Below are 10,511 nucleotides of genomic sequence, written 5' to 3'. Positions count from 1 at the left end.
ACCACACTGAACCCCCAAAGTGCATCAATGTACACAGTTACCATTCAATAAAAAAAAAAAAAAAAGAAAAAACTAAATAACAAGGAGCGGCACCTTTAGCTCAAAGGAGTAGGGTGCCGGCTCCATATGACAGAAGTGGGGAGTTCAAACCCAGCCCCAGCCAAAAAAAAACTAACTAAATAACAAGGCCAGTGAAGTGGCTCACACCTGTAATCTCAGTACTCTGGGAGGCTGAGGTGGAGCCTCAAGATCAACCTGAGCTGGAGCGAGACCTCATCTCTAAAAATATCTGGGCATTATGGTGGGCATCTGTTGTCCCAGGTACTCGGGAAGCTGAGGCAAGAGGATCACTTGAGCCCAAGAGTTTGAGGTTGCTGTGAGCTGTGATGCCACTGCACTCCACAAAGTGAGACTTTATCTCAAAAAAACAAACAAACCCCCCCCCAAAACTAAGTAACAACATAAAAAGAGTTAATTGTACTTTCTGCTGACTTCCCCTACAAGCCTACAACTGCTTAATCTCAAGTGTTCTCACCACAATACAAATAAGTAAATAAATAAAACTACTCCCCCAAAGTCTACTAATTAAAAAAAAAGTTAAGCGAACTGGGATCCCGACCAAATCCCATTAGCCCCATGGCTGATTTGCTGGAATTTCATTATTTGGCCTGGTGACCCTGGGACTGGAGCCCAGGACTTCTAATGTCTGAATCTGGGTTGCCCAGGCCCAAATTCCTAATAATCCTCCCCTCCGCAGTTACACACATGTACAGACACCCCCATACACACACACACAGAGGCCTTGGGTAGGGCTGAGTCTAGCCCAGTACTCCTCAAAGGCCCTGACTGGTAGGGGATGCTGAGGACTCACCAGGTCTCCCTTCTCCCCAGCTCGGCCTGGTGGCCCCCTTGGACCTTCCTCACCCTGACAAGAAAGACAAACAGGAATCCAGGTTATGTGGGCTGAGGGGAGCTGCCCAGTTTATAGCTGTAGAAGCCCCAGCCTCTGGTGGGGGAGGGTGTGGAGCAGGCTTACTGGTGGTCCAGCGGCTCCGACAGAGCCCACCATGCCTTTATATCCACGAGGACCCTGGGGAAAGAAAAGGTTTCCAGTCAGCCTTGGCTGGACCTTACAGGCCAGAGAGCTGGTCCTGGCAGCTTTTTTAAGATACCCCTAGATTCACGTACCGTCTCTCCTTTGGGTCCTGCCATGCCTGGGTAGCCCCTGATGCCCTGGGGACCCTGTCAAGAAAAAAATGACAGCAAGAGCAATTACAGTCTCACTCACGATATCTCCCTCCTCTGACCTCCACCCTCAGTCTTCATGATGCCCTTTGAGGTAGGCAGCATAGTCCCCATCTCATGGATGGGACACTGAGACCCAGACACCAGGGAATCACCAGGGAGGAGAAATGCCTGTACCTCAGCTGGGCCTTCTGGCTGACATTCAGTCTCAATTTCCCTCTCCCACCCAGAGATGCTCCCAGCTGAACACAAAGTGTCTTTTTTACAAGCTAAGCTTGAGCAGGGAAATGATTCCATTAAAGGCTCCCAGGATGAGGGACAGGAGGGCCACAGAGGGGAAGTGTTCCTTACCGGTGGTCCAGGGATGCCTTGCTCTCCAGAGGCACCCACATCTCCTTTTGGACCCTAAGGGGCAGGGATGAGCCATCACACAGGCAGGCAGATGGAAAGGCAAATACACAGACAAGCCAGCCCCCTTCCCCAGAAAGAGGTGGCAAGGAGGACCCCTAGAAACCACACAGTCCCATGTTACAGATGGGGATATTGAGGCCAAACTAGGAGATGTGGCCAGAGACATGACCTGGAATATTGGCCTCTGGCCCCAGACCCACGGGGTGAGGGGAAGGGATGAAGAAGGGGACAGGCCCCTATAGGACCCTCTCCACATATCCCTATGCATGGCCCTCAGCCCTCACACTCACCGGCTTCCCCTGGCGCCCAGGATCCCCCAGAGTTCCACGTTTGCCTGGATGACCCTGAGGGAAGAAGAGCGGTTGACGTGAGGCTCCCTTCTGATCGCTCCCTTCTGATCACCAACTCAACCTTCCCAAGACTCAGGCCAAGAGCTCTCACCTTCACTCCCTGCAGCCCTGGAGGGCCTTTTGGACCTGCTGGGCAGTTGGTTGGACACTGGAAAGAAAATCCCACAAGGCCTTGTAATCACTGGTCCAGGGTAGGCCAGCTAGATAGTGCATCCCCATCTTGCCAGCCTCTCACCTCCCCATCTCTCATGGACCCTATCTCCAGGGCTGCCCCTCCCTGCATCAGTCCTGCCCCAGGCCCCACTCTCACCAGGAAATCTGCGCTGCCTTCCAGGCCCTGGATGGTTCCTGGACGACCCTGAGAGGAGATGTGTGAAGACAGAGTCTGGCCTGACCCGTCCCACTCCAGGCTTGCTCAAAGACCCTTCTCCTCCCCATGCACAGTGCCACATGTGAGGGCCAAGGACACTTACTGGTTTCCCAGGGGGTCCTGGAGGCCCTGCTGGCCCCTCCGGTCCAGGATCCCCCTGGAAGCAAGAAGGGCCCAAATCATAACCCTGTTCAGTCCTTCCTAGGTTAGCCCTGTCCCCTCCTCTGGTTCCTGCCACTGCCCTATCCACCCTGCCCTCCAGGTCACCTTTTAAGATCCACCTTCTTGGAGAGACCAAGGCCTGCTCAGCAGGAGATGGGGTCAGCCTTTGGCCTCCCAGAAAGACCTACTGCAGGGTGGGCTCAGCAGGAGGGGATTCTTTTTTTCTTTTCTTTTTTTTGCAGTTTTTGGCTGGGGCCAGGTTTGAACCCGCCACCTCTGGTATATGGGGCAGGTGCCCTACTCCTTTGAGCCACAGACGCTGCCCAAAGCAGGAGGGTTTCTGCCTGGAGGAGCTCCCTGGGAGACCACCTCCACTTGCCAACTGGAGGGCAGGAGGCCAAGTGAGTAGAGGATGGCTGGGGCTCACCTTGGGGCCAGGGATTCCAATCTCTCCTGGGAGACCAACAGGTCCAGGTGGTCCCTGGGGAGCAGAGAGTTGATGATCAGGGTGCCTCTGAGGGTCAGCCCTCCCTGGGCATAAAGGTAGAGATAGGCACCCAAGCCTCCTTCCCCACTTTTGCTTTTTGACTAACACCAGAGAGACTGACAGACTGGCATCAGGACCAGTCTGGTTTAAGGACCAGACAATCCCAGAGTCAGTGACTATCTTGGAGTGGGCTGGCCCATGGCCTCTGGCAGTCCCAACACTATCACAGGATGCTGGCGCCTCCCCACGATGGCCATTCCCTAGAAGCCTTTCTGTTGTCCCCTCCTTCCTTGGGAGTCTGTCCCACCCTGTCCCATTCCTGAGGACTTACGGGAGGTCCAGCAAAACCAGGGCCCTGGAACAGAAGGAAAGGAAATTGGGCTCATGATTCCCTTTTGAGGGCCTCCATCCACACAAAGGGCCCCTCAAGCCCTTGCAGGCTGTACTCACCGGCAGGCCAGGAGGACCAGGGAGTCCAGGCTGGCCCTACAAGAGCAATGGGAGACACTCAGGGACTGAGGTCTCCCAGGTCCCTGCTCCTCTTTAAAACTGTGGCCCAAAGTTACCAGTGTTGAGTCCCCAGCAGGCTACCTACCTTGGCTCCGGGGGCTCCCATGGCTCCAGGTTCCCCCTTGGCTCCAGTTAAACCCTGGGGGATAATGAGAAAGTAGGATCAGTGAGGAGCAACCTGATTCCTGACCCACAGGGCAGTGAGTCTCTGCTGAGTGGGCCCCAGGCTCCCTTTAACCACACCCCATGAAGGCCTAGGGACTTTCACACCTTGCTTTCCCTTTCCCCAGTTCCCGCAGTAACCCAGGGAGGCAGGAAGGACAATTATCCTCTTTGAAAGATGAGAAACTAAGAACAAAGACTTGTCAGTCCAGGCTTCATGCCTCCCAGTTTAGAAGTCTAGAAGACCTAGACATAGGTCTAGATTGGTCATTGATGGGTGTCTGGCCTCGGCAACTTTTTCTAAGCCTTGGTTTTCTTATCTGCAAAATGAGTCAATCATGTTTAGAGGTAAGTGAGAATGATGATGAGAACTGAAGTGCTAGGAGAGGGCACTGTGATTTGTAATCTTTGCAGGGTGTGGATGACTTCAAAAGGAACCTGTTGGCTGGTCACACCCCTAGGCATACCTCTTGAGCCAGCAGGACAGAGGAAACTCATGAGGTCTCTCTCTCCTCCCATCTTTCAGTAATCAACCCAAGGGTATCCCCCACCAGAAGACTATCCTCATGGCCCTGAGGCTGGTTGTGACCTTGGGGGCCTCTGGGCACTCTGTGGTAGCAGCCAAATGATGTTCCTCTCCTGGGGCTGTGCCTATGGCTACTGGAAGGAGACTGGAGAGAGGGGAGGAAAGGACAGGGCACACAGGGACAGCCCCACCCAGCATAGTCAGTGTGGTCCTTGGAGGCCAGAAATGTGAGACTAAGTCACGACTGCTGTGGATGAGCAGGGGGAAGCTGCACCCCACAGAAGGCAGAAGCCTTCTATGTACCCCAGTTGCCTTTAATTCAGTGTTCCCAGTCTGAGTGTGAAGTTCCAGTGAGGTCTCAATCATATGAAGGTGAAGGGGCTCAGAGGTGGACAGTCCTTATCCTGTTGGCCCATCTCTGAAGAGATCAGCCATGTTGCCAGGAGGTGACAGCCCTACCTGCCCTCCCCAGCACTCAGGTACTCACATCAATCCCAGGCTTTCCATCTGGCCCATCTGGCCCGGCTTTGCCAGGCTCTCCCTTGGTGCCCTTGAAAACAAGTGGAGCAAATATTAGCCAGAGGAGGGCAGGAATTGGAAGGGTCAAAGGTCAGAGTAAAAAAAAGCACTCACCGGAGGGCCAGCTTTCCCAGGAGGCCCCTTGTCACCCTGCAAGATACAAGTTGGTGAGACAGAGCCCTGTGGCTCATGCTGCCCCACATAGGCATGCACAGGCCCCTGCTGGCCAGTCCCAGGTGTTCCTGTCCTCATTCCCCTCTCTTCTGTCCCAGGTCCCCTCAGCCTTGCATTCCTCAGGAAAACAGCCCCCTTCCCTCAACAATAACAACCACAAAGTCATAGGCACATTGAGACCAACCCCAGCCGGGGCCACAGAGAGTGATGTTAGCATGCAGGAGGGTTTTCAACATGCTAATGTTGCTGAGGTGCCAGTTAGGAGGCTGCACACAGGGTGTGGGCTGCAGTTACCCCAGAGACTCATGCCTCTAGGATTGTGCACGTGTGGGAAGAAGGCTGGGGCTTTCAGAGACACATGAAGGGGCAGTGACTAGCAGCTCTATTCTGGACTGCAGGTGAGGAAAACAAGAAGCTGGGGTAGGGGCAAGGACCAAGGGGGCCTTCAAAGAGGGCAATCAAAATGTGCCCAAGGAAGGAAGAACATCTTTGCCCAGGCACAAAGGACCCTTGGTGGAGGACAGGCAGGGCTGGAGGAGTCAGAATCAGCCCCAGAGAGGCCTCCTGGCATTTCAGAGCCTGCAGCAGTCAAAGCCTGGCTGGGCTCCAGCATCCTGTGTTGGGGGTGGGGACGCCAGGTTGAATAGAAGTCTGTCCAGACGGGTAAACATCAAGCTGACCTCCTGGGGGAGGCTCCAGAATGAGGCATTTTAACCCTCACCATGCTCAGGGGAACAGGACACAACCCCAACTGATTCTAAATCGGGGTGAAAAAATGCAAAAGGAGACAAGAATCTGGCTTTAGCTAGTCAGCGGTCTGGCCCAGGCTTCTAAGCTACCCTGAAGAAGCTTCCAGAAGTGTCAGAACCAGGGCCAGGGGTTAAAGCCTCTCCTACCTCAAAAAGTGAGGACAGGAGAGGAGGGGGATAAGGGCTTGCTGTGAGCTGTGGCCGGCAGACTGAACAGCAGCTCGTTGTTGACGGCAGCTATAACTGGCTCTGACTTTCAGGGCTGGTTTGAGGTTTTTGCAGAACAAACAGGCTCCTTGTGCTGCGGGCCGGCGCCGCCTACCGGCGTCAGGGGGCACTACAACCCCAGGCACCCACTCCTCCTCACCCTGGAGCACACAAAGTTCCCTTTTGTCCTCCACCTCCCTCTTGCGCCCGCCCAGGTTAGACTCACGTCGATGCCGTCCGATCCAGGCACTCCTGGCGGCCCTGGAGGGCCTGGGGGACCCCGCTCTCCCGGCGGACCTCTCTGAAAACACACAGGGGTGCAACAGTCAGACACTGCAAGGAGCTGGGCCTCCCAGAGTCTGCAGTGGACCCTGGGAACGGGGTCCTAGAGGTGCATCACCCCCGGGGAAAGAACGCTTCTAGGGGAGCCGCGAACTCCTGTGTGTCAAGAACCTGCTGTGTGCCAGGTGCTGTATACCAGTACATACATTATCTTACTGAATACTCGAATTCGTGTTGGCAGATGAAGAAACAGGCTCAGAAAGATTAAGTAAGGGTCGTGGTCACTAGGAGTGAGCGGCGCAGCCAGGATTCCGCCCTGGGTCTGCCCGACTCCTTCCACCGCACCTTGCTGCCCTGGCACTGCCATGGAGGGGGGATGTGATGGAGATGGGGACGGCTCAGACAAATCATAGATGGTACGCAAGGTGGCTGGCGGACGGTTGGCCCTCAATTAATGGTAGCTCGTTTTATTGTAATAGACGGTGGGTAGACACCTCCTTCTCTTCCCCTGCCGAAGGTAAAACCCGACGGGAAAGTGGGGGCGGCGCAGAAAGGGGGACTACTGAGGAGCGGGTAGGTACTTTCTTCCCACCTACCCCAGCGCCGCTGCTCGGTGCCCCCAGCGGGGAAGTGCCAGGCTGACGTCCCACAGGCGAGCTGCGAACTGCACCCGGCGCCAGACCGGGCGCGGAACCTTGCCCCGACCCCTGCCGGAGGCACATTACGTGCCCGCAGCCCCCAGCGGCCGGCGGACAGGCCGCCGCCGGGCGAGAGAGGCGTCTGGCTGGAGCCGATGCCCCCTGGGAGGCGGCAGGGGCTGAAGCTCGGCAGCGGGTGAATGGGCACCATTGTCTTCCCAGCCACCTGGGCTCCCGCGGATGCCAGGTCGGAGCGCCGGCTCCTCCCCACTCCCCAGCCTGTCCCGCGCGGGGCCGAGCTGCTCTGGACAGCGTTCCTCCGGCTCCCTGGCCCATCTATCCACTTCCTTTCATGATGCCGCGTTGTGCACCAACCACATCTGCACCCACCGCGGGACCCGCGCCGCGGGCAGTCCTCAGCTGCCCCCTCGAGTTAGGGGGCGTCAGGAGGCGGGAACAGGCACAGACGTTCACCAGACTCCTGAACCCTGGGCCCCAAAGCCCGCACCCCGGACCCTTGCGCCAAAGTGGCCGTAGGACTTACTATCTGCGCCAGGGCTAGCCCGAGGACCTGGAGGAGAAAGAGGAGGCTGCGGGGGGCGGCCGCAGCGGCCATGGCGGGCTGCGAGGTCTCGGAGGACTGGGGCCGGGGGCCAAGCACGAGCCGACGGCGGAGGCTCCTGGCGCTGCGGCGCTGGCTGCTCTCGAACCGGACTGGTCCGGCCTCCCGAATATGCTGCGGGGCGGGGCGGGGCGGGGGCCGGCGGGGTCTGTCACCTGAGAGGACCCACGGGATGGGGAGTGAGGCAGGCCGGCGCCCTCGTCCAGCTCCGCCCCTCTTGGTCGGGCCAGCGCCCACCCTCTGTCGGCTTCCCGGAGGCCCAGCTGAGTAATCCGGGGGGCAACCCGGGCCCAGAACGGAGACGATGGTCCTGTTTCTCTGCAAGAAGGCAGAGGGCCATCCTAAGTCCCCCTTCAGCTTGACCTCTGGGGCCTGGCACCTTCCTCCTGACCCTACCCATCACTTACCCCACGTGCCCAACCTCATCTGCCTGGGTCAGTCCTCCCCATCCAGGGCCCAGGCTGAGGCTCTGCCCAGCCTGTGCCCACCTTGCTCCTCTCCCCACTGGCTCCATCTTCTCCGAGATCAGGTGTCTTCCATATTAAAAACAACACCAAAATCCTTCCTGGATCAGCCACCTCAAGAATACTCTTTCCTCTTGCTTCACTGCCAACTCTTCAGCAAGGGTTGGCCGCACCCCAACCCCAAATTCTTCACCTCCCTCCTTCTGTTTTATGCCATTCACCTTTTCAAATCAGGCTCCAAAGCTTCAAGACGCTTCCTGCTTCTGTCCCAGTGAGGGCTGGAAAGTTCAAATCCAGTCCGGGTCAGTTAAACAACAATGACAACAACAACAACGAAAGCTGGGCGTGTGGCAGGCGCCTATAGTCCCAGCTACTTGGGAGGCTGAGGCAAGAGAATCGCTTAAGCCCAAGAGTTGGAGGTTGCTGTGAGCTGTGACGGGACAGTACTCTACAGAGGGTGACATAATGAGACTCTGTCTCAAAAAAAAGGGGGGGGGAGTTTAAATTCAATTTTAAATTGTCGGTTTTAAGTCATCTCTTGTGGACTAAACGCACAAAGGCCTTGTGTAAGTTTTCTTTTTGGGGAGTGGAAATTGTGGCAAAGGGATACGTTTCACATTTGGACCACACACTGGTGTATAAATTATCTATTGCAGCATAACAAATTCCTCCCAAATTTAGTGGCTTAACACAATTTCTTGGATCAGGAATCCAAAAGTGGCTCTGCTGGCTGGTTCTGGCTTGGTGTTTATTACAAGGTTGCAGTCAGATGGCAGCTAAGACTGGAGTCAGCTAGCAGGCTTCTTCATCCAAGTCTGATATGTGTACTGGGAAGCCTCTAACAGCTGGGGCTGGAACACGCCACCACACCTGGCCATGCCTCAATCATTTCTTAAGTGTACGGTTCAGTGGCATTGAATACATTCAAAATATTGTACAACCCTCACCACCATGCATCTCTGTAACTCTTTTCATCTTTGTACAACTGACATTTTATACCTATTAAACAATAATTCCCCATTCTCCTCTCTCCCTAGACCCTGACAACCACCATTCTTTCCTTTTCTATCATTTTGTCTACTCTAACTACCTCATGTGGAATCATATGGTATTTGTCTTTTTCTTTCTTTCTTTTTTTTTTGACCGGGGCTGCGTTCAAATCTACCACCCTCAGTATATGGAGTCAGCTATTTTGTAGTTGTTATTGTTGCCTGTGCCTTTGGTGTCATGTCCAGTAAATCACTGCCAAATCCAATGTTGAGAAGATTTTGCCCTACATTTTCTTCTAAGAATTTTACAATTTTAGTTTTCATGTATAGATCTTCAACTCTTTTTGAGTATGTTTTTTCTTTTTGTAGAGTCAGAGTTTCCCTTTATCACCCTCAGTAGAGTCCTGTGGTATCACAGCTCACAGCAACCTCCAACTCCTGGGCTTAAGCAATTCTCTTGCCTCTGCCGAGTATCTGGGACTACAGGCACCTGCCACAATGCCCGGCTGTTTTTGTTGTTGTTGTTGTTGCAGTTTGGCTGGGGCTGGGTTTGAACCTGCCACCCTCAGTATATGGGGCCGGCACCCTACCCACTGAGCCATAGGTGCTGCCCTATGTTTTTGTTTTTTGAGGGGATTTTTTGTTTGTTTTGAGACAGAGTCTTCGTTTTTATTGTTTGGGATTCTTTGAGGGTACAAAGAATTAGGTTACACTGATTGCATTTGTTGGATAAAGTCCCTCTTATAATTGTATCCCACCCCCAAGAGTGTGCCACACACTATGAATCCCCTCCCCTTCCCTCGTCCCTCTCCTTCATTTCCCCCACCCAACCCCTTGTGTTACTTCATCTACTGCCTTCATATTAGAATTGAGTACAATGGATTCTTGCTTCTCTAACCTTGTGATGCTTTACTAAGAACAATGTGTTCCCACCTTCATCCAGGTTTATACAAAAGATGTAAAGTCTCCATCTTTTTAAATGGCTGAATAGTATTCCATGGTGTACATATACCACGCTTGTTAATCCATTCCTGGGTTGGTGGGCATTTAGGTTGTTTCTACATTTTTGGCAATTGTAAATTGAGCTGCAATAAATAGTCTAATGCAAATGTCCCTATGATAAAAGATTTTTTTTCCTTCTGGGTAGATGCCTATTAATGGGATTTCAGAATCAAATAGGAGGTCTAACTTGAAGTTTTTGAGACAGAGTCTTACTTTGTCATCCTCAGTAGAATGCTGTGGCATGATAACTCACAGCAACCTCAAACTCTTGGGCTAAAGCAATTCTTTTGCCTCATCCTCCCAAGTAGCTGGGACTACAGGTACTCGCCACCACATCCAGCTAGTTTTAGAGATGGGGTTTCACTCTTGCTCAGGCTGGTGTTGAACTCAAGCAATCTACCTGCCTTGGCCTCCCATTGAGTTAATTTTTGTATATGGTGTTAGATAAGGGTCCAACCTTATTCTTTTGCATATGGATATCCTGTTTTCTCAGCATCATTTGTTGAAGACTGTCCTTTCCTCATTGAATGGTCTTGGCACCCTTGTAAAAAGCTGTTTGACCATAGGAGGGAGCTATTATTTCTGGGCTTCCTTCTATTCCATTGGTCTATATGTCTGTCTTTTTTTTTTTTTTTTTTTTTT

The 10,511-nt window shown here is 53.6% G+C and overlaps 1 protein-coding gene across 1 annotated transcript in view; it reads right to left on the bottom strand.

Moving 5' to 3' along the window:
* Positions 1 to 7,467, bottom strand: part of COL9A2 (collagen type IX alpha 2 chain) — an 18,379-nt gene extending 10,912 nt beyond the window's left edge. Inside the window, exons 1-16 of the mRNA XM_023518687.1 lie at positions 7,337 to 7,467; positions 6,099 to 6,173; positions 4,857 to 4,892; positions 4,711 to 4,773; positions 3,621 to 3,674; positions 3,476 to 3,511; positions 3,357 to 3,380; positions 2,966 to 3,019; positions 2,480 to 2,533; positions 2,317 to 2,364; positions 2,098 to 2,154; positions 1,947 to 2,000; positions 1,597 to 1,650; positions 1,189 to 1,242; positions 1,037 to 1,090; positions 872 to 925 (exon numbers count right to left, since the gene is read on the bottom strand). Of these exons, the coding sequence (XP_023374455.1) occupies positions 872 to 925; positions 1,037 to 1,090; positions 1,189 to 1,242; positions 1,597 to 1,650; positions 1,947 to 2,000; positions 2,098 to 2,154; positions 2,317 to 2,364; positions 2,480 to 2,533; positions 2,966 to 3,019; positions 3,357 to 3,380; positions 3,476 to 3,511; positions 3,621 to 3,674; positions 4,711 to 4,773; positions 4,857 to 4,892; positions 6,099 to 6,173; positions 7,337 to 7,408 (843 nt within the window). The 5' untranslated portion in view covers positions 7,409 to 7,467. The remainder of the gene's footprint in view (positions 1 to 871; positions 926 to 1,036; positions 1,091 to 1,188; positions 1,243 to 1,596; positions 1,651 to 1,946; positions 2,001 to 2,097; positions 2,155 to 2,316; positions 2,365 to 2,479; positions 2,534 to 2,965; positions 3,020 to 3,356; positions 3,381 to 3,475; positions 3,512 to 3,620; positions 3,675 to 4,710; positions 4,774 to 4,856; positions 4,893 to 6,098; positions 6,174 to 7,336) is intronic.
* Between the last annotated feature and the right edge of the window lie 3,044 nt (positions 7,468 to 10,511).

The sequence above is a fragment of the Otolemur garnettii genome, unplaced genomic scaffold (genome assembly GCF_000181295.1).
Source record: "Otolemur garnettii isolate 467f Iridium unplaced genomic scaffold, OtoGar3 scaffold00144, whole genome shotgun sequence".
Lineage (NCBI taxonomy): Eukaryota > Metazoa > Chordata > Mammalia > Primates > Galagidae > Otolemur > Otolemur garnettii.
This window is presented reverse-complemented; position numbering and strand designations above follow the sequence as displayed.